The sequence below is a fragment of the Notolepis coatsorum genome (genome assembly GCF_963971535.1).
Source record: "Notolepis coatsorum genome assembly, chromosome: 10".
Classification (NCBI taxonomy): Eukaryota; Metazoa; Chordata; class Actinopteri; order Aulopiformes; family Paralepididae; genus Notolepis; species Notolepis coatsorum.
Window position 1 is genome coordinate 131369707 of NC_140174.1, and position 24640 is coordinate 131394346.

General features: G+C 47.2%; 1 protein-coding gene across 1 annotated transcript in view; it reads right to left on the reverse strand.

The window, feature by feature from the left end:
• Nucleotides 1-24640, reverse strand: part of LOC311235329 (sodium- and chloride-dependent GABA transporter ine) — a 101694-nt gene that overhangs the window by 28426 nt on the left and 48628 nt on the right. The window contains exons 5-7 of the mRNA XM_084322760.1: nt 21837-21971; nt 13443-13546; nt 12706-12830 (exon numbers count right to left, since the gene is read on the reverse strand). Coding sequence (XP_084178886.1) covers nt 12706-12830; nt 13443-13546; nt 21837-21971 — 364 coding nt within the window. The remainder of the gene's footprint in view (nt 1-12705; nt 12831-13442; nt 13547-21836; nt 21972-24640) is intronic.

Here is a 24640-nt window from a genome sequence, read left to right on the forward strand (position 1 = left end):
AACGCGCAAATGGCTCTAGACAGCGATGAACAGTCAACATTCGTCTAGTTGAAACTCAATCTGTTAAGATTCCAACTTTGAACCAAATGCCCAGTTGGCCAGCAGCCATCCGGCCTCAACAGGTGCACAGCACAGCAGATACATTTGGCAGGAAAAACAGTCCAAATCTTTAATCTCCCCCCCCCCCCCCCTCATAATGTTCATGAGAAAGAATAGATTGGGAGTTTTGGGTCAAGCAAATGACAGAAGGATTAATCAACCACATCCATATTCAGCTCCACTCTTATGAAGACAATAGAAGAAATTATAATAGATGGAATATTTTCCATCTTAGTCATGATCATTACGAAGATTATAAAATGGGACACAAGAGCCTGAGAACTAGAGCGAACGATAACTGGGATGGAATACAACTATATAGGCTACTGTTCTGGACATGCGTGTTTAAAGTAAAATACTTCATTAACCATATTCACACAGTGGCCATTTTGCTCTTATGTCATGCTCAGGTTGGGATTCCTTTCCACCCTTTTCCCACCCAGAATATGGTCAATGGAATCAGTAAATATACTCCACATAACTTTCAGTCTCCTGCTCCGTTATGCATCAAGGGTTCTATCTGTAGAGCCAATATGTAGCTCAGTTCTGATTATTTTAGTACCTCATATGGAAAGGTTTTATAAGAAACATGTACTTTCTACATTCAGATATCATTGCCTTACTTACTTACTTACTTACTTACTTACTTACTTACTTACTTACTTACTTACTTACTTACTTACTTACTTACTTACTTACTTACTTACTTACTTACTTACTTACTTACTTACTTACTTACTTACTTACTTACTTACTTACTTACTTACTTACTTACTTACTTACTTACTTACTTACTTACTTACTTACTTACTTACTTCCTTACTTACTGTTACAGCCACAGCCAGGGCCTTTCTCTCCCCTGTCTGTCAGCGGGTCCCTACTACCTTATATGGGTCCCTGCATGTTCCCGCGTCACCGTCAGCCTGCCTACCTGGGCCGGCCCACACACCTGTGAATCATCACAGAGCCAGGATAAGAGGCCTGCACCCCTGCCACTCCTGGTCCGAAAGTGTTGTTTTCACCTGCCTTGGTAGTAGGACCCTTCTCTGGACCTCTCTAGTTACCTGATACACACATATTGTGTTACTCCTTGTGATATCTGTGTGCTCAGTACACTGTGTCGTATTTACCCTTGTTCTCCTGTGTGTAGGATCTCACACCTCCAGCCTGCTCCCCCACCTATGGACCTCACCAGCCTGCACTATCCCTGGACACACGTCACCCGCCTGTCTTCTCTCACTCCAGCAATTCACTACCTGCCTTCCTTGTAATTTTAATACTTTTTTTCTTAATCCCCTTCTCTTCATTGGCTACATTGGCTCCCAATCCTGGCTAGATCTGACTTTATTCATATAAATAACATTATAAAGTATTGCTTGGGCTTGCACTGCTGTATTTATCCGACCTCAGGTCACATGATATTTGCCGGCACATTCCCCCCAATCACAAGATGCTGGGTATCTATCTACACTACAGTATCAGCAGGCAACAGAGAATAAACTGTTGATACCTTTAAATTCAATCTTAAAACCCTATCTGTTACAAAGGGTCAGATTAAACCGAATATATATATTTATTTATGGATATATATTTAATAGTATTTGTATATCGTTTGATATCCCTTGTATATTCCTTGTACATATACACTGAATATCCCTTTAGTCTACTACAGCCCATAATAGTTCATTCTCTCATTGGACAAGAACCTGGCGCCAGCAGACAGGCCCCTTGAGTCAAGTTCAATAGTGCCGACGAACATGTCCCAACTAGCCCCGGTTCCGCGTAGGAATACGGCTACCGAAATACGAATGGTACTATTTGTTCACCGTGCATATAAATAGCATATAAAAATAGAAAAAATAAAAATAAAAATAGTCCCGTTCAGTCTCGTTCAGTTCCAGTTATCCAAGTGACGTCTCTCCCCACTACGCAACGTGGGCAGAGTAGGGCTCGTATTGCCCCAAGATAGAGTCTCGTGTTATCCTAGTACGTTTGTTTAACGTATCGTTCGCTCCTTACTAGTAAAAGCCTTCCTTACGAGTCAAAGACCACGTGAAGTGGGTAATTGTGTGTCTACATAGAGCACTTATTGCCGCGTGCTGATAGGATAGTAACGTCAAGTTCAATTGTGGACCACCGCGCACCACGGAGGATACCTACACCGGTGATTGCAGAGCCACCTGGCAGGATTATTATTCTTCATTCTTCACCAAGCTGCTGGAGCAGAGAACCGTCTACCCCACTGCTGTGAGATCTACACATGCCCGTGAGGACATCACTCGAGCCCGTCTCTGTCGGAGCAGAGACTCCACGGCTTCATCTGCGGCGCGCACCCTAGAATTACAGCTGCTGCTTTCCCCGCTGACACAGGGGTGATATCGCCTCCGTGGACCCTTGACTTTGTATAGAGCATTGCCTCCCCCTGCTGGCTTACAACCGGTAGTACACCCCTTCCCAGAGTACAATAGAGAATTCCTAATATTCAGTATTGACTTGCCTACGCACATTCTTTGCCTTACAAGTGCATTCAAATGATAAATGTAATAATACCTTTTGATGTAATAAATATTCTAAACGAGTATTTGTGTGGAAACCGTGTTATTGTGGAGAAGTTCTCATCATATACCTGTGTACGGTATTGGCCAGTAATGTACATAAGACGGTAGTAGTTTAATGATACTAATACTTGATTAATACAGTCAGGGAATTGTACCCCTCAGTTACACAATCTATTCTCTCCTTCTTATGGTCCATCCTAATGCTGCCTGGTCTGTGATAAAGAATAGAATATGTTTAGTTTAGTATTGCTAGAAGAACTGCACCAGATTAAGATAAGATAAGATAAGATAAGATAAGATATTCCTTTATTAATCCCCTTGGGGAAATTCATGACACACATACAGCTCAACGTCTCATTAATGATATTAACAACAACACAATCATTACATTTTTACAGTAACAATGGCACAGCATAAATTCAACAGACATGTACATTTGTTGACACATGTCATCATTACAGGAGGCCTGAGACACTGTATGCGATAGTCGGCTGCATTCCACCATGTGAACACAGTGGATCGCGCCTGGTGAACTGGAGGGGGGGCGGAGTGGGGGGGGGGGGGGGGGGGGGCATTGGAAATTCGGGTAAGGAATTTGGTTGTGGAGCAGTCAAGGGGGCCCCCACCGTCGCGCATCAGAGGCAGCCTGCACTTCATACGTATGGCGCCAGATGAGTCACAACAGCAGGGGCGGATGGGGGGGGGGGGGGGGGGGGGGGGGGTGGGTGGGGGGGGTGGGGGTAGGGGGGGCCTCATCAATCTTATCGCTTCCAGACAAGTAGCTGTCTGGTCTTTTCTCTCCTGTGTGTGGGCCATCATAACACTGAACACTAATCTCTCCACACACAAGCACACATGAACACACTCTTCAGGTCTCTTCAGGCGTTAGAGGTAGTGCCCCGCCCTGCGCCCCACACCCTCATGTGAACCAGTCAACGCCCAGCGCCTTTCGCTTGCTTGTTACATTGCTTCTCCATGCATCATTCCCATCATCATCATCTATTTACTGTATCCTATCTTACACGTTGCTAGCCTTGCAAGGAATCTAGGTACATAACCTTGAGAGTGACATAGCTTATCAGCATTAGTTGAACTATGTGTTCTTTGTTGACCTACGAGTGGGTGTGTCTGTATGGGGTATGTGTGGCGGTGGAGTCTGTCTGTCTGTCTGTCTGTCTGTCTGTCTGTCTGTCTGTCTGTCTGTCTGTCTGTCTGTCTGTCTGTCTGTCTGTCTGAAGGTGAAAGCGGTGTCCTGCTCTTCCACCTGCCCCGGTCGTCTCTGCCGACTGTGCCTGTCCTACACTCCGTCTCTCTGTCCTACGCTCCGTCTCTCTTTCCTACACTCCGTCTCTCTGTCCTACACTCCGTCTCTCTGTCCTACGCTCCGTCTCTTTGTCCTACGCCATGCCTCTCTGTCCTACGCCCTGCCTCTCTGTCCTACGCCCTGCCTCTCTGTCCTACGCCCTGCCTCTGTCCTGCCTCTGTCCTACGCCCTGTCTCTCTGTCCTACGCCCTGCCTCTGTCCTACGCCCTGCCTCTGTCCTACGCCCTGCCTCTCTGTTCTATGCCCTGTCTCTCTGTTCTATGCCCTGTCTCTCCTGTCCTACGCCCTGCCTCTCTGTTCTATGCCCTGTCTCTCCTGTCCTACTCCCTGCCTCTCTGTCCTACGCTCCGTCTCTCTGTCCTACACCCTGCCTCTCTGTCCTACGCCCTGCCTCTGTCCTACGCCCTGTCTCTCTGTCCTACGCCCTGTCTCTCCGTCCTACGCCCTGTCTCTCTGTCCTACGCCATGCCTCTCTGTCCTGTCTCTCTGTCCTACGCCCTGCCTCTCTGTCCTACGCCCTGTCTCTCTGTCCTACGCCCTGCCTCTCTGTCCTACGCCCTGTCTCTCTGTCCTACGCCCTGCCTCTCTGTCCTACGCTCATTTTCTCTGTCCTACGCTCCTTCTCTCTGTCCCACGCCCTGCCTCTCTGTCCTACGCTCCGTCTCTCTATCCTACGCCCTGCCTCTCTGTCTTACACCCTGCCTCTCTGTCCTACGCCCTGCCTCTCTGTCCTACACCCTGTCTCTCTGTCCTACGCCCTGCCTCTCTGTCCTACGCTCCTTTTCTCTGTCCTACGCTCCTTCTCTCTGTCCTACACCCTGTCTCTCTGTCCTACGCTCCGTCTCTCTGTCCTACACCCTGCCTCTCTGTCCTACACCCTGCCTCTCTGTCCTACACCCTGCCTCTCTGTCCTACGCCCTGCCTCTCTGTCCTACACCCTGTCTCTGTCCTACGCTCTGCCTCTCTGTCCAGGGATTAAAGCAAAAAAAATCTCCTGACTGAATTTTTTTTCAGGCCAAGTCATATTCTTATTTTAACCTCCACTGTATTTCTTTTTAATAGCGTTGGCGTTTTAAGGGAGCCTACTTGTTTCGGTTTCGTCGATAATCCAATGTACAGTTACCCCCCCACCCCGCCTACCCAACCCTTCCCTCCCCAACCACCTCCAATGTACAGTCCCCCCCCCCTCCACCCAACCTCCTCCAATGTACAGTTTCTTCGTCAAATGTATATGCTCTCTTTTTTAGACTCTTATTGTATCACAAACAATACTGTATTTGTAAATCTGGTACGTCATAAATGTATAGATGTAGCAGTATTATCTATCTGTATGTCATGTATGTCATATATGTTATGATGAATTGAAAATGGGGGACCCTGATGTAAACAAGAGGAAAGTCTTTCTCTGGTCTGCAACCCCTTGACAATTGTGTGTATTGAGCTGTACTGTATTGTACCCATTCTGCAATCTGTTATAACAATCAATCAATATTTAACGATTGCAGAATGGGTACAATACAGTATGGCTCAATACACACAATTGTTAAGGGGATGCAGACCAGAGAAAGACTTTCGTCTTGTTTACATCATCAGGGTCCCCCATTTTCAATTCATAGTGACATTTATGACATGCATGACATTGACATCATGACATTTATGGCATAGGGACATACTACAGGTATATAGTACTGTTACATTTGTGACATATACGATATGCAAATATACAGTAATGTTACCCATAGATCCTGACAGAGATTATACATATGATGGGGAGGAGACTGTACATTAGGAGGGGGTGGGTGGGTGGGAGAAAATATACAGTACCGTCCGTTACCCATAGATCCTAACAGAGATTATATACATATGGGGAGGAGACTGTACATTAGGAGGGGGTGGGTGGGAGAGAAATATACAGTACTGTTACCCATAGATCCTAAGAGAGATTATATGCATATGATGGGGAGGAGACTGTACATTAGGAGGGGGTGGTGGTAGAAAAAAGATACATACGGTGGGGAGAGAATATATACGGTGGGGAGGAGACTGTCTACAGATACACCTGTGTGATGTTGCTACGGAGTTAAGCTAATAAACGTATACTCACAACCACAGCAGGGGACTCTTTGAAGTAACACGACAATGACAAACGTGTTGTTCTGTTTTTCTTTTTGACATCGTTGCGGCACACGGAACAAGTTAACTCACCACTACAGCCCCCAGTAGCGCTGCCTAGCCAGTCTCTTCAAACGTCCTCTCCTCTCGAAACTTTTTGTTAGGTGGTCCCGCTGATCCTTTTCATCTGAGAAACCCGCGGTGGGTTCTCTTTTTAGTGGCCGGCTTACTCCTTCCATTTAACCGACGCTATTAAGCTAACGTTAGCTAATCGGTATATAGCAGCGAGCCGAGTGCAAGCAGCGTGGTGGCTGTGACGTTGGTAAACAAGCAGTTGACGCGTGAGGCTGCAAAAAAGGCGACTCGTAAAACCAAAACACACAGCAGTTTTTAATTATTTTACATGACTATTTTGTTACCCTGCCATGTGGCGGACAAACTTCTCAGACCTCGCAATTGTCACTCGCCCAATAGCCTGCAGCTGCAACCGCGGAGCGAGCCTCCGGAGTGAGCAGCGTAATCCTGTCTCTCGAGTCGCTGAGTGATGATGACTGCTTGGCGCGATAGGAAAAAAAAGCCCTTTTCCATATTTGGCGCCTCTGATTGGCTCAATTTTCTTTCAATCTGTATGCATCTACAAATCATATTATACCAGGTAGCCAATTCCGTCAGACTGCGAATCAAATGGACGGATCTCCCCTATCAAATTGACGGAAATCCGTCTGGAGACGGAACGCTTTAATGCATGCTCTCTGTCCTACGCTCCTTTTCTCTGTCCTACGCTCCTTCTCTCTGTCCCACGCCCTGCCTCTCTGTCCCACGCCCTGCCTCTCTGTCCTACGCTCCGTCTCTCTGTCCTACGCTCCGTCTCTCTGTCCTACTCCCTGCCTCTCAGTCCTACTCCCTGCCTCTCTGTCCTACTCCCTGCCTCTCTGTCCTACACCCTGCCTCTCTGTCCTACACCCTGCCTCTCTGTCCTACACCCTGCCTCTCTGTCCTACGCTCCGTCTCTCTGTCCTACGCCCTGCCTCTCTGTCCTACGCCCTGCCTCTCTGTCCTACGCCCTGCCTCTCTGTCCTACGCTCCGTCTCTCTGTCCTACGCCCTGCCTCTCCTGTCCCACGCCTTGCCTCTCTGTCCTACGCTCCGTCTCTCTGTCCTACGCCCTGCCTCTCTGTCCTACGCCCTGCCTCTCTGTCCTACGCCCTGCCTCTCTGTCCTACGCTCTGCCTCTCTGTCCTACGCCCTGCCTCTCCTGTCCTACGCCCTGCCTCTCTGTCCTACGCCCTGCCTCTCCTGTCCTACGCCCTGCCTCTCTGTCCTACGCCCTGCCTCTCTGTCCTACGCCCTGCCTCTCTGTCCTGCCTCTCTGTCCTACGCCCTGCCTCTCTGTCCTGCCTCTCTGTCCTACACCCTGCCTCTCTGTCCTGCCTCTCTGTCCTACGCCCTGCCTCTCTGTCCTACGCCCCGTCTCTCTGTCCTACGCCCTGCCTCTCTGTCCTACACCCTGCTTCTCTGTCCTGCCTCTCTGTCCTACACCCTGCTTCTCTGTCCTGCCTCTCTGTCCTACGCCCCGTCTCTCTGTCCTACGCCCCGTCTCTCTGTCCTACACCCCGTCTCTCTGTCCTACGCCCCGTCTCTCTGTCCTACGCCCCGTCTCTCTGTCCTACGCCCTGCTTCTCTGCCCTACGCCCCGTCTCTCTGTCCTACGCTCAGTCTCTCTGTCCTATGCTCTGCCTCTCTGTCCTGTCTCTCTGTCCTACACCCTGTCTCTCTGTCCTATGCCCTGTCTCTCTGTCCTACGCCCTGTCTCTCTGTCCTACGCCCTGTCTCTCTGTCCTACGCCCTGCCTCTCTGTCCTACGCCCTGCCTTCTATGGGAATTTCCCTTCTCTTCATTGGGGATTAACCCAGGGTCTGTTGTTCCATTGTGGGCCTGTGAATTCCATTGAGACATGTCATGTGATTTTAGGTGATACTAATGAATCTGACTTGACTCCAGTGGTGGAAGAAGTACACCGTTCTTTTTACTTAAGTAAAAGTAGAAATACCCAGATAAAATAGTACTCTGGTAAAAGTAAAAGTCCTCCATTCAAAATCCTACTTAAGTAAAAGTAGAGAGAGGTATTTGATATTGAATGTACTTAAGTATCAAAAGGTACTACATGATGTTTGAATTTGAATTTATTCACACACACACACACATGGTGAGAACATAATCATCAAAATTGTGTGCGTGTGCCAGGTCTCCCAAGAAGTTATTTAAAGCTTTTGGATGGAGCCTGATCACAAACAGAGGCAAACAAAACATACAACATGCAGGCATACACACCTACATACATACATACATACATACACACCTACATACATACATACATACATACATACATACATACATACATACATACATACATACATACATACATACAGTGGCGTTGCGCAATATGTCGGGGCCCCCCCGCAGGTCAGACCATGAGGCCCCGCCCACTCCCCTAAATCAATAATAAAGTGAGATGTTTTTTTCGCCGAGTGGGAGCAAATTCGTTTCGGCGAGTTTATTCCAAGCTTTTGGCTTTCCTTTTCTAAGCATTTTCGGGGCTACATGTGAATGAGTAAAAGTTGCGGGACGCCCAGATATACCCACGGTAGAAAGCTCGCGTGGAGCCCATAATAGGCTCACTTAATACAGCGTTTTTAAAATCACGCGAAATGTTCAGGGTCGCGAGCCGACCTTTTCCCCTCGTTTTCGATGATGGAAGTGATTTAGGAAAAGCTTTGGCACGCCGAGAGGTACCCGTGGATTTAATCTCACGAGGATCGGGGCAATATTCGGCCCGTGGGAGCACTCGCGAACCATGTACTGATATAATAATAATAATAATAATAATAATAATAATAATAATAATAATAATAATAATAATAATAATAATTAATAATAATAATAACAACAACAACACTCTCGTTCACTAGAGGAGACCACTGCCCAACTCCGCGCTCTCACGCTCAGCTCTGCGGAGCGACACAAACAATGTAACCGTTTTGATACATACATGTAACCTGTAGTAGCATACTGGTTATGGCGAATAAAACATTCTATTCTTCTAACCTGTCTGCGGCTGTAGCGTGGTTGGGGGCCTGGCTGGGCTGTGGACGCGGCGGCCGGTGTCAACACCGGCGCCTTCCCGCTGTGTTTTGAACGCTGCCAATGAACATTAGTTATCAGCCTAGCCCTATCGCAGGTGAGCAAATCATAGCAGGGAGGGGGGGGCCCCGCCCTCTGCGCGAGATGCATCCAGCTGCAGCCCCGCAGACCATACTGGGCTCCACTGTCTGCGCGCGTTAGGAAATCTAGTCTACAGTGGGGGCGGGGCCCCCTAAGCTCCGGGGCCCCCCCGCACCGCGGGGGTTGCGGGGGCCTCCGCTACGCCACTGCATACATACATACATACATACATACATACATACATACATACATACATACATACATACATACATACATACGGGGTGGGTGAAAAAATCGATACGTAGTAGTGCGTGGCGATACTGTATCGATACAGGGACGCCAAGTATCGATATTTAATTATTCATAAAAAATATAAATATATAAAAAGAAATTGTATAAGGAAGTTGCATTGTTAATTTCAATACCTGTAATAGTACAGTAGTCCACACACACACACACACATGTGTGCATTCAGTTAAGTATATGGAATATGACTGTAATACAAACAGTTCAGTTTGTCAGGTACATGCAACACAGATTACAGTGTTTACATCTGTCTGCTTGAGAAAATACCATGTTCTGCAATAAAAATTATTGAAGTGAGATGAACAGACTGAACGTTATTTTATTAGATAAAACATGTTGACAGTTTTACTTTGCAGTTAAAAAAAAATTATAATAATTGATCAAAAAAAATTATCGCAATATTCGCGATATATCGAGTATCGCGATACTATCGTATCACGGCTCAAGTATTGCGAGGTCTCTGGCGATTCCCACCCCTAACGTACATACATACATACATACATACATACATACATACATACATACATACATACATACATACATACATACATACATACATACATACATACATACATACATACATACATACATACATACATACATACATACATACATACATACATAAGTACAGACAAATAATATTCCCAAGTTTGGTTACTATTTAGAGATATGATTTGAGCCATTTCTCTTTCAGTGATTTTTTGAAGGTGGAGATGGATTTTGACTGGTTCAGACTCTCCTTGAGCTTGTTCCAGATCTGCGGGCCCCTGCATGCTATACTTAGGCTGGCACATTTAGGTTTGTGTATTCCATTCCTTGAACCATTGACCTCTAAAGGTTAAAGTGGCATGTTGGTCCAGTCATGCTGCTCTGATTACGTTCTACAAGTCTCTGAAGTTGACAGGCTTCAAATTTGAAAGTACACAATCTTCATCAATTCTTATAAAGTAACTAGTAGCTGATGGGTTCAGATAAATGTAGTGGAGTGAAAAGTACTATATTTTCTTTGTAATGCAGTGGAGTGAAACTAAAGTACAAAGTTCCCTAAAACGAAAATACTCACATAAGGTACAAGCACCTCAAAATGATACTTAGCTACAGTACTTAATTTTCCAACCGGCACTTTGGCGACCTCTAGCGGCTCGGGTGTGCATATTTTTTAATACAATATATATATCGAATTAAAGCCCTATTTGTTGCCTGTCGGTAGCCATAGTTTTAGGTGACAAAATCCGTTCAGCGGTTCTCGAGTTACATGCCGATATGTGAGGCGTGTGCCGAAGTACACGGTATTGTACAAATACCACTCCCGACTCTCGAGCCTCTAATTCCGTCAATCATTTTTCGATCTTGAAGATTATTGGACAGGGTTGTAACCAATGAGTAGGGCTTTCCAATGGTACCCAAGGTGGGAAGGCGAGAATCAGGGATCTAGGTGAGAAGTCACAAGCCAAAACAGGAAGAGAATTCTCTGTCGAATGCATTGAAGTCTATGAGAAAATCGTTTTCTGAGCCCTCTCACCTTTTACCAAAACCACTTCTAATCACTCATTTCTGAACGGATTCTTATGAAATTCAGCCATACCAATGTTTTTGGAAATACTACTTCTGGTATACTAAAAACGTGAGTAACAAGTTTTTCCACAACTCAAGTTCAGACCTATGTTACTCTATTTCATTAGCACTAAAAGTGAGTTTTCTTTATTGTATCAGAAACTTCAGAATGTGGCGGCTGGGTGGCGCAGCGGAGATTGCGCTCGTCACCAATGCAAGAGACTCCGGTCTCGAATCCGGGTGTCAGCATTGCCTCCGGCTTGGGCCAGCCGGCATACTAACTCATTGGCAGAGTTAGAGGGTGGAAGTCGGTGGGTGGGGATTTGGACGTTGTGGACAGTGACTCCTACAGGTCGGTTGGGGGACGCCTGCACAGCAGAGACAGGAAGTAGCGGGGGTAGTGTGAGCCTCCCATGCGTTACACCTCGCCACTGAGAGTCCGCACTGGCAGGTGAAAAGATGTGACAGGCTGCCTCCTCGTGTACCGGAGGGGACACGTGATGCAAGGCTTCTATCCTCCCTACAACCGACCAGTGGGGGGCATAGTCGAGCAACGTTCAAGACAGGGGAGGGGAGAATTGGAAATACGAAATTGGGATGGGAGAAACTTCAGAATGTCATATTTCAAAAGAGACCAGGCTCATGCATGTGCTATAAGTATAAAGTATAGTATTTTGGTTTGCAGAAAAAGTATGCAGTCCTCAAAAACGAAAACTAAAATGGCCACTTTTGGGGCCGCCTGTTAAGAGGTTAAGAAGTGCTTTGTCTCCATTAGCTATGTTCTGTCTGGCTGGGGCTAGCCACAATCTAGCATGGTGTGGTACGGTTGAGTTTGTGTCTCCATTGCGTTTCTTGTATACTCTCCGGTTGCTAGGCAACCTTTCAACATTCACACCACTAGCTGTGTTACACAAGCTAAACCATGATGATACAACAGCCCCAGCCAGCAGGTTGTGAAAGGTAGCTGTCCCAGCCAGGGTCCAGCCAGGTTTGGCCAAGTTCTAAAGACAATGGAGACGCTCGCTGTGTGCCAGACAGGCCATTATTATTATTAGAGTATTGTTAGAGTATTATAGTATTCATTCATAGTAACTCAGTTACGTCTATTCTGCATCGAACATTGTACATATGTCTATACTGAACACTGTGACCTAATTTTTTTTTACTTCTAATTTACATGCTATACTATGTTATTTCATACTTATCTTGTCTAGCACAGTCTCTGGAGCGTAACAGTAAGAAGCATTTTGTATAAAAGTATTCTGTACTTCTGTATGACAACTATTAAAAACTTGAAACTTGAACTTGAAACTAGTTAAAGACAGTAGAGGTTATGAGTACCTTCTGGTGATATATTATATTCACACTCTTCAAGTGATATGGATTGATTTTACAACTGCAAATACATACCCCAAAAGAGGACCTGTGTCCGACAGTGGACCGCGTCATTTCACGAGAACCCATCTTATGCTTATGTTTCATCATATGTCTCAAAACCTAAACAAAGCCACACGCGAGAGGAAGCTCTTACCGTCCGTGGCTATGGCTTCCACCGGCAGCCCGTGGATATGAGCCATGTAACCAATGGCTGAGAAGATCACAAAGCCAGCCAGGATGCTGGTAGCAGAGTTAGTTAAGGAAACAATCATAGTGTCCCTGGGGGAAAGAGAGGAAAGAAGATAAACAGGACGATAGTTACGATAGATACTGTAGGGTGTTTCTCACAGACAAGGAACTAGCAAAGAAGCAAGCGTGAATTCGCAATAGCTGTGACCACATACGTGCATGCATCTATGCTACACACACACACACACAAAATAATAATAATAATAATAATTCATTACATTTATATAGCGCTTTTCTAGACACTCAAAGCGCTCCCCACAATGTAGGGTGGAAATGGCCTCCTTCACCACCACTGGTAGCACCCAACCTTGGGCTACGCAGGCTCAATGGCTGCCATACACTGGCACCAGGCACACATCACACTACACAATGGCTGAACGGCTCAGGAGACAGGGATTGATACCAGCCAATTAAGGGGGGGAGGGATGATTATGTGGCCTTGATGTCAGAGACCTGATTTGGAATTTGGTGAGGAACGTCGGGCAGTGTATGGCAGCCGTTGAGCCTGCGTAGCCCAAGGTTGGGTGCTACCAGTGGTGGTGAAGGAGGCAATTTCCACCCTACATTGTGGGGAGCGCTTTGAGTGTCTAGAAAAGCGCTATATAAATGTAATGAATTATTATTAAAATACCACAAGCTTACCTGAGTATGTTGTTATTGAACTTATTGTAACTGGCCATAGAAATCATGGTTCCAAACCCAATTCCAATGGAGTTGAAGACTTGGGCAGCAGCATTAACCCACACCTAAATGAAGCATTAAGTAGAGGGTGAGAAAACAATCTAACGTAGATAAGTCAAGTCAAGTGCAAGTCAAGTTATTTATTTGTCAAATACACAACAATACAGGGGGGATTGCAGGTAATGAAATGCTTGTGTTTCGAGCCTCAGACCCAACAGTGCACAATTAAGATAAGATAAGATAAGATATTCCTTTATTGATCCCCTTGGGGAAATTCAGGCATCATAGCAGCATGGGGGAAGGGGGGGGGGGGTACAGGTAGTAAAAACAACACAGGCAGTGTAAACAAATAGGTCAATATAATTTTCCTAATCTAACTAATAATTTACCTAATTATTTATCTAACTAGCTGAAAAAAATATTCACAGTATTCAGTGTCACATAAGGTGCAGTATGCATAAGGTAGTGTTATAATTTACTATCTACTGAGTATGCATTATTCACAGTATCACAGTATCCACTGAAATATACATTGTTCACAGTATCACAGTATCCACATAAGGTGCAGTATGCCTAAGGTAGTGTAAGTTGTCCTCCTTGGGTTCCTATAAGTCCCAGGTCAATGTCTGGTAGCAGTCGCTGCCCCCTGTTGTGGAGCCTGGAGGCTGCTAGTCGCTGCCCACTGTTGTGGAGCCTGATGGCCGCTGGTATGAAGGACTGTCTGAGGCGGTTAGTTGAGTGTCGGGGGGGGTATGAGTCTGTGGCTGAACGAGCTTCTCATCTTGACTAGCTCGTCGTAGAGGGGGTGGTAGGGGTTCTCCATGATGGCAGCCAGCTTCCTTATCATCCCCCTCTCTGCCATCACCTCTAGTCTAGGTAGCTCGACTCCCACCACAGAGCTAGCCTTCCTCACCAGCTTGTTGAGCTTGTTGGTGTCCCTTGAGTTGATGTAGCCTCCCCAGCATGCCACACTACACAGCATAGAAGAGGACGCTGGCCACTACAGACTGGTAAAATGACTGCAGCAGTCTGTTGCACACGTTGAAGGACCTGAGTCTCCGCAGGAAGAACAGCCTGCTCTGTCCCTTCCTGTAGAGGGCCTCTGTGTTATCCGACCAGTCCAGTTTATTGTTCAGGTGTACCCCAAGGAACTTATATGAGTCCACCACCTCCACCCCTCGGATGGTGATGGGAATCGGGGGGGGCCTCTTCTTGCCCCTCCGGAAGTCCACCACCAGCTCCTTGGTCTTACTGGTGTTGAGTTGGAGGTGGTTGCTGTCGCTCCACCCCACGAAGCTCTCCACCAGGGCTCTGTACTCCTCCTCATCATCGTCGGTGATGTAGCTTACGATGGAGGAGTCGTCTGAGAACTTCTGCAGGTGGCACCCGCTTGAGTTGTGGCAGAAGTCTGAGGTGTAGAGGGTGAAGAGGAAGGGTGACAGCACAGTTCCTTGGGGGGCGCCGGTGTTGCTCACCAGTACGTCAGACTGACTGTCCTTTAGTCTGACGTACTGTGGCCTCTCAGTGAGATAGTCCTTGATCCAGGCCACCAAGCCGTGCTCCAGCTGCATCGCAGAGAGTTTCTCCGCTAGCAGTGATGGCTGGATGGTGTTGAAGGCGCTGGAGAAATCAAAGAACATAATCCTCACTGAGCTACACGGCTTCTCCAGGTGCGTGTACGCTCTGTGGAGCATGTAGATGATGGTGTCCTCCACCCCGATGTTTGCCTGGTATGCAAACTGCAGGGGGTCGAGGGAGTCACGCACCAGGGACTTGAGGTGTTGCAGGACCAGTCTCTCAAACGTCTTCATGACGTGTGACGTCAGAGCGACTGGCCTGTAGTCGTTGAGGGTGCTGGGTCGCGTCTATGCCAAATACAATGCAGTTCGGTTTCCGGGTTCCTCTGATTGGCCACTAAGCCCACATGACCACGCCTAGCACGCCCCCCTTATCGCCCGCTGCCGCGCTGTGAAGCGGAAGAGCCAGCGAGGCGGTGGTTTCAGCAGCAGCGGCCGTCTTCTTCCGAGGTGGCTCGTTCTTATTAATCCCTAATGTCATGTATGTTGTGTATGTCATAAATGTCGATATGAATTGAAAATGGGGGACCCTGATGTAAACAAGACAAACGTCTTTCTCTGGTCTGCATCCCCTTAACAATTGTGTGTATTGAGCCGTACTGTATTGTACCCATTCTGCAATCTGTTAAATAAAGTTTTCATTTTTGTTTAATGTCCTTGCTAATCAAGGGTTTATTGTTTGAAAAGCAGCGTACCTTCTTTGTGGGTACGATGCTCTCCTCACAGAACCTGATGTAGTCTGTGATGCAGTGGGATAGTCCATCAATGTCGTCTCCTCCATGGACCCTCTCAAACATGTCCCAGTCTGTCGACCTGAAACACTCCTGTAGCTCCTCCTCGACGTCGTCAGACCACTGTGGGACAGACATGGTGGTCGGTGGCTGTCTCTAATGAGAGGCCTGTAAGTAGATACAAGCCTCACAAGGTTGTGGTCTGACTGGCCGAGGGGGGGCAGGGAAGTCGCACTGAAAGCCTCCTTAACGTTAGCATACAGGAGGTCCAGTGTTTTGTCTCCCCTGGTTTTGCAGGTGACATACTGGGTGAAGTTTGTCAGGGTCTTGTTCAGTCTGACATGGTTGAAGTCCCCATTGATAAAAATAAATGCATCCGGGTGTTTTGTCTGGAGCGCCGCGACTGTGGAGTGTATGACGTCACTCGCCTGCGCCGCCACCGCGCTCGGTGGGATGTAAACAGTCAGAGCCAGAACGTTAAGAAACAACAATGAATACAAGAATGGTAACGATAAGTAGTAGTAGTAAGATCAAATAAAATAAGGTAAGATAAACTAAAGTAGTCAATTATTTACAGAAAGTGTCTTGCGTATTGTGTATGTGCATGTTAACACATTAACTGCCACGGAGTTTGATCATCTTATACCATTCTCTGCCAGCACTGTAAGTCTATGGAGATGTTCACCTTCTTTGCAGGGCTATAACTTTTTTTAATTGTATTGCTAAATTGACATTACTATGGCCCATTCAACATCGATTATCTATCGTTCAGGATGTAGGAACGTTTTACTTTTTCATTCACACATTCATACGAAAATACCGTCTAGAATATAAATATGTTTTTATCGTTTTCTGCAGTAATTCCTAGAACGTGAGATATAGGCATAAATGCATATATACATTATCAAATGCCGTTTGTTGCCGATCCACGCTATATTAAACATTTCAACTGTACATGGTCCTAAACGTTATGACTGATCATGCGCGGGTGAACAGAGGGGGGGGGGGGTCGTTAATAATTCCGTGATCGTCGTTGAATGCTTTATGTGGTATGGGTGATATATAGATCAGAGCAGTTTGCATGGATAATAATAAACACTCACGCTGAAAGTCACGACAGCCTCCTCTTACCGTTGGGCGATGATACTGGAGCAAAAAGATCCCAGTTATTTGATGGGGATCGAGTCGATCCATTTCCGGTTTGTATAATAATAATAACAGCCCAAATCATGTCGATTATTGAGTTATGGCAGCGATCAATATCCACGGCGTGTGTCTACAGTCCCGCAACGATATGCGAGTGGCCGGACGTATTTAGGAGACGCACCGATATCCAACCGGCCATTTCTGGTTTGGCAACTCGCCGATCATCCACCAGGTGGCAGTATTGAAGCGTTGCAGAGTTGTGCCGAGTTCCACTGCATCAGACGAGGCTCCGTGAGGGAAATATGAATAACATGGCGAAAATATGAAATATGATCTATTCTATTTAAATCTTTCAAAAATCTTGTACCAGTTACTATTGGATGTAGATATTTGTGTTCTATTACACGTATATGTGCATGCATACCAACTATTTCGCTGTTTTATTCTCCACCCATCGATCATCCATACTGTAGCAACACTACTATCACCGACATCCAAGAAGGGGGATCCCCCCTTGAACGGCCCTTCTAAGGTTTCTCTCCTCTACATTGCCTGTGGTGCTTTTTTCCTATTGCTAGGTTTTTTGTGAGTTTTTCCTTACCTTCGCTGGGGTATGTCTGGGAGTGTTGTTTTGGATTTCATGATGGTTTTTTTTGGTTCTTGATTTATTGTGATGTTTCTTCTTGACTTGTTTAACACATCCACCGCCGGAAACGCTGTTCAGCGTTATTGCCCGCCATGCGTTGACCGCCAGACCTCGCTGTACAGCGTTATTGAGATCATATAAAAAAATTTCGCCATGGCATTCATAATTCAGCCACCCAGCCTCTGGTGATCCAGTGGGACCCTGCACAATATTGCAACGCCTCAATACCGCCGCCTGGTGGATGATCGGGCGAGTTACATTCAAGTCAAACCGGAAGTGGCAATCGTTGCATCTGGGAAATCCGTCCGGCAGTCACATATCGTTGTGGCACTCCAGACATACACTGCAGTGCATATGGATCGCTGCCATAACTCAATAATCGATATGATTTGGGCGTTTATTGCGCCATACAAACCGGATATGGATCTAGGAGTTCGACGTCAAATAAGTGGGATCTTTTTCCTCCAGTTTCGTCGGCGAACGGTAAGAGGCAACTAACGTTATTTTCAGCCCGATTGTACATTTCTTTATTTACAAACCATCTGATCAATAAATCAACCCATACTACATAAAGCAGTTAGTGACGATCAAAGAATTATAAACGACCCCCCCCCCCCCTTTCCTTCACGCATGATGAAGCATAACTATACCGATCATAATTTTTTAATATAGCGTGTCTAGGGAAGACACGCCAATCGATAATCTATATATGCGTTTAGGCCTATAACTCACGTTCTAGGAATTACTGCAGAAAACGTTAAAAACATACTTATATTCTAGAAGGTATTTTTGTATGAATGCATGAATGAAAAAATATAACGTTCCCACATCCTGAACGATAGATAATCGATGTTGAATGGGCCATAGTAATGTCAATATAGCAATACAATTTAAAAAGTTATAGCCCTGCAAAGAAGGTGGAGCCACTCCATAGGGTTATAGTGCTGGCAGAGAGGGGCATGAGATGGGCAAACTGCCCGGTGGGCAAAGTGTTAAAGAATACTTGTCCAGCCCATGGGGACATTAACACATTCATTTACAAATACATTTGATTTGATTTGATTTACAGCTGCACTCAGTGCACAGTGTAGCTTTGGACGGTAGATTCTAACCCCAGTAAAGTGGAGAAAGATAGAAAAAGATGTGTTGCTCTTTACTGTTTCAGTGTGCTGTTTACAGTACTGTCCATGTACAGAGTCTATCATTGCATTTACATGTCTCTACTATCTTCTATGCTTACATTTGGTTCACTCTGAATCCAAAATATCTTCTGACCCTACATACGGGTCTAAAACTCACGGAAGCCGTCGTCCAATAGAAACGTGCTTAGTGACGTTTACTATGACGGGGGGAAACCCAAGACTCAACCGCCTGTGAGAGGTGCGGAGTCTGGGAACCCCCCCCCCCCCCGTGCCAAGCTGCCTAACAGCTTGGCCCTGACCAAATGAAAAGAGAGTCCAATAAACCCCCTGACCAATCAGAAGAGGGAAGGAGGGGTTTATCCGGTACCCCCTCGCCAGCCCAACCCTTGCAATACGACAATAAACAAACAGCCATACGATACCTTAAGTAGCTAAATGCTAATGAACAGCGCAAGCTAATTCAATGCACGCTAGCCACAGACACATCTGTGAACAGGGTTTATAACAAGGCCAAGTTGTGTATGTGTGAACCCGACATCCGTATCCATGTTGTAAGACACAGAAAATCTGATAGAGAGAGAGAGCGGCTGAGCCGCGGTACTTTTTCATACGAGCATTACTGCAGACCAACACAATAGTGTTGCGGCTCAATATCACTGTTTAAGCAACAGAGCACACAACTAACCTCTACCTTTATGTGAAGATTCAGGTCGAGGCAGAAAAAACCTTTTTCAACAGAGTGTAGGCTGCAGGCCTTGCTTAAGCTCTAACATGAATGTAACGTCTAGCCCTCTTATCAAACCCATACTAGCGAAAGATTCACATGTCGCATCCCCATCATATGTTTGGTGAATAAACACAGTTTGTAACAAAAAATACAGTCCCTCTTTTTAGGAGGGACTCTTTATTTCTTTCAACAAAATTATATGTGGGCCGGGAAGGGAACAGGGGGGGACCATAGAGGGAAAAAGTCACTTATTTTTTAGCGACGCCTGCCACGAGCCGCTCGGGACTTGCCACCCCGTGGAGCCCCAGAGGGACGGTAAGCGATCAGCGGCTGGTCATGACGATCCCTACCGTCACCTCCGGGCGTAGATGGGCCGGCTGCAGTGGCGGAGGCGCCCTCTCTCCTCCTGGCCTTCTTCGCCGAAGGGCCAGCAGTGGCGGTGGTACTGTAGCAGCGGCGGCTACAGCGGCGGAACCTCGACGACGCGCCTGCAGTCTGACTCCACCGGCGACATCGGGCGGGGGGAAATTAGGCTGGAGCACGGAGCGCTCCTCCTGCATCTCCCTGCAGGTTGAGGTCATCAGCTGCAGTGCCGACCCGAATAGTCCAGCATCGGAGAGGGGTGCCGTCAGAAGTGGAGTCCTCTTCTTCTCCGGCACACGCGCCTGCTCCAGCCAAAGGTGGCGCTGGATTAGAGTAGCCAGGGCACGCACTTTCCCAGCGGCTATAGCCTGCGGCTGAATCAGATGCAGGATGGCTCCTGCCGCCTGGGCGAGCTGATCATGTTGTAAATCAGTCAGCTCCGTGCCGCCCGTTAGTATCCCGGACATGAATCTCGCCAGCTGCGCGATGTTAGAAGTGGCAGCCAGAGATTGCGTCGCGGAGATAAATGACTGGTCACTCCAAAAAGCCAACCGGCTTCCGTAACGGCTCCCACACCACCTCAGGACAAAGGAGCGCCGCCATCGGCCTATCAAGCCGAGGCACGCCCTCCTTCATGCCTTCTACCAAACCCACCACCCTTGTGACTTGCACGTAGGCGGGGGTAAGGCCCATGATGTGGGAGACCACCTGTCCCTGACGGACGTAGGCCTCCATTGAGGGGAAAAATGGACAGACAACGTCCACCCCACTCACCGGGCGACGTTGCCATAGATGACCTATGAGATCGTCAGGAATAGGAACAGGCAGTGGCTGCGGCAGCCGCACGCCGTTTGCGACTGCCGCCGCCGCCATGAGCTCGGGGAACAAAGCACGCAGTTCCCCCTGCATACTTTCCCCCACCGAGCTTGCATCCCTCACATGCAGCAGACTACTGGTTAAGGAGCCACATTCTGATGTGGCTGATAGCAGGGCATCCCGCCGCCGAGTCGGAGGTTCTAACCCAACATCTGCGTACGAGGAATCCCAAGGAGACATCTCACCCCCCTCCAGTGTTACCTGGACGGGCGGGGGACATGTCTCCACCGGGGCTTCGAACAAGAACCCGTCCGCTTCTACCATGTAGTCCTCTGTTTCCATCGGCCATGGAGAATCAGACGCATCCTCATCCGGCTCCAGCAACTCACCAAAACCAGGCCGTTCGCGTCTGCAAGCCACCATCTTGCAACGGGAGCGAGCTGATGCAAAAAAGTTTGCGTCTCAAATCCCCCGCAACCAAAGGCGCCGGCCGCCCAACAGCGGACGACTCCCCGGAAGCAGGCCATCGCACAGGAGACGGCGCTGGTGCACCAGCTCCTTGGAGAGGTAAACTATCCATCGGACGCCTACCGGGCGTGGCTGCCGACCACGAGAAAGGCCTCAACCCCGCTCCAAGACGTACGACAGAGGCGGCAATGGAGAACCGCAGGTGAAGGGTGGCGTTGCGAGCGCGACCCTCCGAGGTAAACATTATGACTTAGCTTTTTTCTTTTTAAATATATGAGAGAAGAAAAAAGCAAGAAAAAATTTAAACACGTATCAACTTTCTTCAACTAAACAACCTCGTCAAGTGTGGGATCTACCGAAGGCACTTCCTTGTGGTGAAAGTGAAGAAGGAGGCGAGTAGGTGACCACACACCTGCTTATGAAGGTAAGCGGATAGGGGTGTGGCCAGACGGATGTCGGTATGTAAAGGTACATTGTGGAGTTTTTTATTCAGTGCTAGGCACGAAGTGAGGTTAGTGCAGACTGACGCTGAGCGGAGGCCAGAATGAAATAGAACAGTCTCGGTTGAAAACAGCCCGGAATCCCCCTTTAAGTAGATGAAAATAAGGTACTACCCAAACCATTTCAAGGTGCATTGTTTATACTAATGTGTGACCAACTAATGGAGTGTAAAGCACTATACTACCACGGGGGAAAAAACATACTGTAAATAGGGAGCAGCTTTCTTTTTCGATCTTACCTCCATCTCAAGCAGTTTGCTCCAGACAGGGGTCAGGAAGTAGAGGATACCGTTCCTGGCTCCAGGAAGCTGCACGTTGTTGACCAGCAGGGCGAACAGGATGAAGTACGGGAACACGGCTGTGAAATAAACAACCTGCGTGGCACAGGAGGCAAGGAAAAGAAGATCTTCTTCCACAATCAATGTTTAAATGGAATGGATTACGAGTGCATCAACAATAAATGTGACATATAGGATGTATTTTAGTAAAATCTAAATGTCCTCACTCTTAATGATGGGAAGACAGAGGTTATTGTGTTTGGGCATTGTTTTAATGACTCTGTTAGTGCTCTAGTAACCCTTGCTGCCAAAAATAGCTCCTTTATCAAACGTCTTGGTGTCACCCTTTAATAAAAAATTATTTACAAACAAATTGGCTCTGTAGTAAAATGCTCCTTTTTTCAGTTGAGGCTCCTGTCCAAAGTAAAGCCCTACCTCTCTCCCAATGACATTGAGAGGGTTATCCATGTTTATTTCATCCAGGTTTGACTATTGTAATGGTCTGTATGTGGGTCCCGACCAGCTCTCTATTGTAATGGTCTGTATGTGAATGACCTCCTAATGACCGCTGACGCAGGATCACCATCACTCCTCATCCTCCTCGATCTGACAGCGGCGTTTGACACTGTGGACCACACCATCCTCCTGGAGCGCCTCCACAACACTGTTGGACTGTCGAGCCATGCACTACAGTGGTTCCAGTCCTACCTCTTAGGCAGGACAGAATATGTCTCACTGGGAGGACACAAGTCCAGGCTGCTCGAGGTCACCTGTGGTGTTCCGCAGGGGTCGGTTCTTGGTCCCATTCTATTCATCACCTACATGCTCCCCCTCGGTCGTGTCATCGGCAGACATGGAATGTCTTTCCACTGTTATGCCGATGACACACAACTCTACATAAAAACGGCCCCAAACCCCTCTGCAGCTCTGTCATGCCTCACCACCTGTCTTGGGGAGATAAAGGCATGGATGAACAGCAACTTCCTCCAACTAAACAGCAAGAAAACCGAGGCACTCCTAATTGGCACCCCCCACCAGGTTCAGTCTTCATCCATATCCCATCTCACCTTTGACGGCCAGGTAATCCCCCTCTCCCCCTCAGTCACAAATCTGGGGGTTCGATTTGACCCCCACCTGACCTTCAACACCCACATAAAACACCTCTGCAAGACCTCATTCTATCACCTAAAAAACATATCAAAACTCCATCCCATTCTAACCCTGTCAGATGCAGAGAAGCTTGTCCATGCCTTTATCTCCTCAAGACTGGACTACTGTAACGGACTCTTCATCGGGATTCCTGGCAAGAGCATCCAAAAGCTGCAATACATCCAGAACAGCGCTGCCAGGATCCTGATGAGAGTCCGTAAACACGATCACATAACCCCCATCCTTCACTCACTACACTGGCTCCCCGTCTCATCCCGGATCAACTACAAAATCCTTACGATCACCCATAACTGCATAAACGGACACGCACCCCTCTACCTTCAGGAACTCATCACTCCACAATCCTTCACCCGCACCCTCAGATCCGCAGGTAGCCTGCTCCTTCAGGTCCCCAATACCCGGCTCTGCACCATGGGTGACCGAGCCTTCTGCACGGCTGCACCACGCCTGTGGAACAGCCTCCCCATCCAGCTGAGGGCACCACAGAGCCTGGACTCTTTCAAAGCAGGCCTGAAAACCTATCTGTTCAAAAAGGCCTTTGACTGTTAGCTTTTTATTTAAATTTTATTGCGCTTTGTTTTTAAATTGTCTGTTTATACTATGTTTTTAATTAACTATGTTCTATTTTTATTCTGTATTTTATTTTATTTGTTTTACTAATAACTATTTTATTCTATTTTTTTAACTGTTTTAACCATGTAGTGTAGCACTTTGGGATCCCAGCGAACAAAAAGTGCATTACAAATCCAATCTATTATTATTATTATTATTATTATTATTATTATTATTATTATTATTATTATTATTATTATTATTATTATTATTATGTGGGTCTAGACCAGCTCTTTATTGTAATGGTCTGGATGTGGGTCTGGACCAGCTTTCTAAAACACTTGAACGTGCTGTATCCAACCAACTTACTGCTTATCTCTTACAGAATGACCTTCTAGACCCTAATCAGTCAGGCTTCAGGACTGGTCACTCCACAGAGACAGCCCTCATTGCGGTCACAGAAGCACTTCACTTAGCAAAAGCGAAGGGCCTCTCCTCTGTCCTGATTCTCCTAGATCTATCTGCAGCCTTCGACACAGTCAACCACCAGATCCTCCTCGCGGCCCTCGCAGGAATGGGAGTGGCTGGCTCTGCGCTGACATGGCTGTCATCATACCTCAATGACCGCTCCTACCAAGTGTCATGGAGAGGGACCCTGTCGGCCACCCGCCCCCTGCGGACGGGTGTCCCCCAGGGCTCGGTTTTAGGACCCCTTCTCTTCTCCCTCTACACTAAATCACTGGGTAACATTATCACGTCTCATGGCTTCTCCTACCATTGTTATGCCGACGATACTCAACTCTTCCTCTCCTTCCCTCCCTCAGATATCCACGTCTCTGAGCGGATCTCTGCCTGTCTGTCCGACATCTCGGCCTGGATGACGACCAACCACCTCAAACTGAACCTAAGCAAAACAGAATTGCTCCACCTGCCGGCCAAATCCTCCGCCCTGACCGACCTTTCCATCAGTCGAGAATGCAGCTGTGACCGCGTCCCCGACCGCCAAGAACCTTAGTGTTGTCCTCGACGACCAGTTGAACTTC